Source organism: Aristolochia californica, unplaced genomic scaffold, assembly GCF_029961685.1.
Source record: "Aristolochia californica isolate CCGP_79_NKW_82.1479 unplaced genomic scaffold, dmAriCali1.0.hap1 SCAF_2, whole genome shotgun sequence".
NCBI classification, from domain to species: Eukaryota; Viridiplantae; Streptophyta; class Magnoliopsida; order Piperales; family Aristolochiaceae; genus Aristolochia; species Aristolochia californica.
Window position 1 is genome coordinate 40,197,871 of NW_027181881.1, and position 5,440 is coordinate 40,203,310.

General features: G+C 37.9%; 1 protein-coding gene across 1 annotated transcript; it reads left to right on the plus strand.

The window, feature by feature from the left end:
- The first annotated feature begins 411 nt into the window (after nucleotides 1-411).
- On the plus strand, nucleotides 412-4,262 carry LOC137956903 (ATP-dependent Clp protease adapter protein CLPS1, chloroplastic-like). The gene is made up of 3 exons (XM_068804568.1): nucleotides 412-696; nucleotides 2,393-2,543; nucleotides 3,660-4,262. Exons 1-3 carry the CDS (start codon nucleotides 633-635, stop codon nucleotides 3,919-3,921), a joined length of 477 nt encoding a protein of 158 aa, XP_068660669.1. The 5' UTR covers nucleotides 412-632; the 3' UTR covers nucleotides 3,922-4,262.
- The last annotated feature ends 1,178 nt before the right edge of the window (nucleotides 4,263-5,440 follow it).

Here is a 5,440-nt window from a genome sequence, read left to right on the forward strand (position 1 = left end):
TGCCAATAATACTTCTTCACCATTAAGCATATTTATGCTATATTTTAAGGTACATAGGTCACTAGATAGACCATTGAATGATTGGAATTGTGTGATTTCAAGAAATTACACTTGCATAATTTTTTAAATCAAAATCCACTTATGATATACATATTATGCTTTTAACAAGGAGAAAAATGAAACAATTTTTTTTTCTAAGGGCTTCAAGTTTGAATAGAAGTTAAAAAAAGTCATAGGCATGGCCTATTTTTACAAGAGCAATCAGATATATTTGATATTGTTGTAACTCCATTTGGTGAAAAAGTACTCCATAAACCTGTGCAAGTACGTCCACGAGGGAAGCTTTCCAGGGTAGCTTTTACCCAGTTAATTTGGAAGAGTGAACTCAAGAACGTTGGTGGTTAGGAGGCAGCAGCCAGCAGCTGCAACTTTCTCCACAAAAATTAAACGAAAAGAGGAGACTGAAAAAAAAAAATAGAAAAATCTTTCTGTGTTGGTGGAAATCGGCCCCTCAACCAATCGCGAACTTTCTGACCTTTCCAAGCTCGCCAGGCAAGAAGCAGCAGAAATCAACGAAAAATTACGTGTAGACTGTCGTTCGCTTCCAACGTGAGGCTGCGAGTAAACCGATAATGGACACTGCCATTTGCGGCAGAATCGCTCTTTCTCCCAATCACGTCTTCGGCCAGAAAACAGGTTTTCTTTTTCCTTGTGCTTCTGCCTCTTGTTTACTCTCTCTTTGATGTCTCTTTCTTGGTTTTCCGCAAATGTTGTGGTGGGAAGCATCTAGATTCGCTTATGAACGTCTTTGTTACTCCAATTGTTAAATCAGGTTTATAATCGGCGCTAGATTCGCTTCGTAAGTTGTTTGGGTTTTGTTGGATTCTGCCACTCTAGGGAATATTCTGAAAGAGAAAACATTGGTCGATTTGTACGTTGAAGACCAGCTGAATTAGAATTAAAAATGCGAGTTTTTTCAAATTATATTCGAATTTGGAAATGAACTCCATAATCGATGAGATATCTCAACGAGTCATTTCTGTTAGGAATTTTGAAACTCCAGATTCTTAACATATTAACATGAGTTATATAAAAAAAAAAAAACTGTGTCATCTGTGTTTCACTTCTGTCATAGTCTTCATGTGCCTCCTGTGGAATGGTTTCTTGATTCCCAAAGGTCTGTCTCATGAGCGAATTGAAGCCTAATGCTTATTTGGCTCATTCTTAATCCTGTCTGGTTTCTAAATGCTTATCTTAGAGTCAGTCTCATCCCTGAAGAAGAGCAGGAAGCTAAGCTCTGAAGAGTTGGCAACAGAAAAAAAGGGCTCAGAATGTACAAGTTTGATCTCCCCTAGTAATCATGATTCGTGCGTCCACCACTGGCAGGCCTAGGGTTACATTTAGAGTTGCTTTTAAAGTTGAGCTCGGTTGAGTAGGATTATATGTTAGGGATACCACTCATGCCACTATGGAGGTGGCTAAAAACAGGAAGCTTTCCAGCCCAGAAAAGAGTAGATTGGATGGAGTTCTAAACGATTTTTCTGATATAGTGCGAGCAACTCTCAAAAGATCTTGACTTTTTCTTTTCCTGGCCAACTAAAAAACAATTTCTGAAGACTCAACATACATTGAAGCCATATCAAGAATATATTTTTTAGTTTTAGTTTTTTTTTTAGATAGGACCTTATTGTCTCAGCTTATTCATCATTCAAAAAAAAAGTCTCAGTTTGTTCCCTTGGTTGTAGTATCCAGGGTGGAGCAATCTTATCATAGTTTGCTACCAACTGGACAGTTCATTAAAGCTGCCTGTTCTCTTTTGTCAATAAATATTATACTCTAAATTACATTTTTTTCTCTAGTTATTTTTTAATCTTTTGTTTGTCTTGGGCTTTTGGGGGAGGAAACGTTGCTATTAAAAATTTCTCCTATTTTTTCCTTTAATAAAAAACTATGGAACCATGCACTGCACCTCTTTCTCTTTTTACTGTTTTGAATCATAACTTGGAATACAATGCCTCCGTCATCCCAAAATATCTTTGCTTTGGACATGGGACCTGAACTATGAGCTGATTGTATTCATTGGACAGAATAAGAAGAAAGTTGGGGATAATGGAAGTAAACATTGTGAAGAGTTTCTTATATAACTTAGCGGTCCATGAAAATTGAAAAACTTAACTAAAGCTAATGCTGTTATATTCGATTTGGGAAGAGAATGAGTGTAAGTTTTGCAGCTTTCACTTTCGTTTGTTCAGCACTGAAAATTCTTCTATTCTTAAACCAAAATAGTCATGAATAAGAGTAAGGTTCATTTTCCTGGATTTAGTTGACATTTTTCCTTCAATTGATATTATAGCTTCTTCAATTCTTACACAGCGAGAATATGTTCTATCAGGTGATAAGCACCCTCTTTACAAGGCACCATCTGCAAATCGAGCAAGTCTTATGGCTTTGTCCGCCAGTGCACCAGGGAAAGGAGGTGGCGTGCTGGAAAGACCAACTGTTGAGAAAACCAGTCCAGGTCGTGAATCGGAGTTTGACTTGAGGTATGTTAATTTTGAAGCTCTACCTTGCGTATCTTGGCAATTACTAAAGATGGAATGGAAGCATATCTCTTCACTCTTAGTTATATAACTGAATTATTCTGTAATAAATAATTGAAAATTCCTCTGTTGTTGTGTTTTGAGATATTCAACAGGGCTACTAGATCTAGGGATCTTGTGTGTAGCTTGAAAATTTAAAAGAAATACATAATTAGTTGTATCACTCGTCTCTTGCTCTCATGACCTAAGTAATAAAACTAATGCTAGAAAATGTGCCCTTCCACCAAAAAAAGCTTGTTGATGAACTCAAATGTGCCATTTTGGGGTAAAACTTTTCTCTCTGTCTTTCTACTTATGATGGAAGAACTCGTCTGTGCAACTTAGCCGCTTTCAGCAGATTTTGTCCTGCATGTTGCTTTGGTCTGTGCCAACTTTCCCTTGCTTTTTGTCTTTTTCTCAAGGTTGAACCAAAGCTAAGGTACAAACTCTAGCGCTCAACATAGAATTGAGCTCAGCATTGAGCAAGCATATTTGCATCTGGCTTGCTATGTGTTTGACATGGGACTGAGCAACCTCACTGAATATGTGAATATTTTCTTTTTTGAACATGTCTACCATCTGAATGCCTAGGATTTCCAGTCCTTGGAATTACATCTTTTAGTTACTAGCTCCAGAAACCTATCAATTAAGGTTGTCCCAAGAAGGGCTCAGTGCAGAGATCCTGGTGTAGTGGGGTGTCGTGTGTTTGTATAATTAGCATTTTAAAAAAAAAAATCACCAGCTGTAGAGCCAAAAAGCTAAAAGATGATAGTATCTTCTACTCCAAGCACATGGTCTTACTACAGTATTTTTACTTCTATGTTTGGCTCTCTCTCTCTCTCTCTCTCTCTCTCTCTCTCTCTCTCTCTCTCTCTCTCTCTCTCTCTCTCTCTCTCTCTATCTATCTATCTATCTATCTCTCTATCTCTATCTCACTACAGTATTTTTACTTCTATGTTTGGTTCTCTCTCTCTCTCTTGTAAAATTGAAATATCTGGAATCCTGTATGGGAAGGGGTGGGAATCATAAGAAATTTGATCCCTTACAGCCATTGTTCTATGTTATTATCTGCTTGTTCAGGAAGTCGAGGAAGATGTCACCACCCTATCGTGTCCTACTGCATAATGACAACTACAACAAACGCGAGTATGTAGTCCAAGTCTTGATGAAGGTTATTCCTGGAATGACGCTTGATAATGCAGTTAATATCATGCAAGAGGCCCACTATAATGGTCTTGCAGTGGTTATTATTTGTGCCCAAGCAGACGCTGAAGAACATTGCGTGCAGCTGAGAGGCAATGGTCTCCTAAGTTCAATTGAGCCTGCAGGAAGTGGATGCTGATAAAAAAAAATTGCTGTAAATCACCTAAGGCCCTATTATTGGGAGAAGAAAGTGAAAGAAATGATTGATCCAGAGGTGTTATTGACAAATTCCACTTGCTAGACATCATATTATTGTACATAACTTTAATGCATCCCTATGTCTATGAATCTAGAATTTTGTATACATACGAAAGAAAGGAGATGGATTATGCAATAGAAGAAAATAGTGGTCAAGCATTAATACTGGTTAACCCTCTATTATCGGTTTATAAACATAAATCCATTGCTCATGGGGAGGTGGTTTATATTGTTTTCCAAATTCCTCTCTTTTGCTACAGAGCTTGTTTGACTAAGACAACTTAATTGATCCAACTCTTGCTTTCATGCAGCTGATTAGTTATGATGAACTTTTTGGGTCAAACTCTTCTTTTCTACAACACAAATTGATTGATTAGAGTGACCTTGTTTGGTCAAGATAATCTGTTTGATCAAACTTGCATTCCTATACCTTACTGGAATCACAACTTGATTGATCACTGGAACTTGGTTGAGCAATATGACTTCAGTACCCATCTGAATTCAAACTTGGTTGATCAACTTGCCTCAATTTTACTTTGTTTTGTTGAATTCTTTATTGATCAGCATGATTTGGTAGATCAAGCGCTTGTAAAGCCTTTGATGAATTTTCAATTTTACTTAAGTAGGCAAATTTGAATTGCACTGAGTAGATCAATTTATACTTTGATATTAGTGCCTACCTATGGTTGTAGAACCTACAGATTTCAAAATTTGAGCTTAAAGTTAGGTCTTATTACACATCAATAGCATGAGGCAAAGTAATGCTTCCCTCAATATGTAACCATGGAATAAGAAGAGGGAGCCGAATGATGAAGGAGAGGGCTAGGGAGATGCGTTCCAAGATGAGGCAAGACTCCTGAGTCGCCCTAATTAATAAGTTGAAGAAAACATTTGAATTTTTTTTTACATGGATAAGAAAGTAGACATTAGGTTGTCTCAGTTGGTGACTAGAATGGAGGAGGAAGCTGTGGGAAGTAGGAGAAGAAGCTGAAGAGGGGGAAACACATGGTGAGATTAGCCCTCGAGATACACCTATGCCAGACATTGAGATATCTCGAGGAGACCTTGAAAAGGAGAAACTCTAGAAGAAGATCAAGCAAGTGAAGTTATGAAGAAAAGAAAGAACAAATGGAAGGAACCGAGGAGCATGTGGTTGAACAAGAGGAGGAAGAGAAAGTAGGGGAGAAGGAGCAAGAGAAAGAAGAAGAGAAGCATCAAGTGGCTCAGGCAATAAGGGAAGAAGAAGATGAGGTCGAGGTCCTTCAAGTGATTAAGGATGTAGCCCTATTGGGTATCCTGTGGGGAGGAGAGTCCACCTTGAGCAAAAAGAGAAGGGCAGGGGATGAGTGATCCCCATTTGGCTCTTTTTTTACTCAGCCTTAGGTTCCTAGGTTTGTTGATTGACTTTGTTGTATGTTTTAATCTTTGAGACATGTGGTCTCAATATCCATTTTGATGGA

Bases quoted from the DNA above. Each gene is read 5' to 3' on its own strand.
- LOC137956903 (XM_068804568.1), top strand. From the start codon at position 633: ATGGACACTGCCATTTGCGGCAGAATCGCTCTTTCTCCCAATCACGTC. The intron at 697-2,392 runs GTTTTCTTTTTC...ATGTTCTATCAG, and splicing joins CGTCTTCGGCCAGAAAACAG to GTGATAAGCACCCTCTTTAC. The intron at 2,544-3,659 runs GTATGTTAATTT...CTGCTTGTTCAG, and splicing joins GAATCGGAGTTTGACTTGAG to GAAGTCGAGGAAGATGTCAC.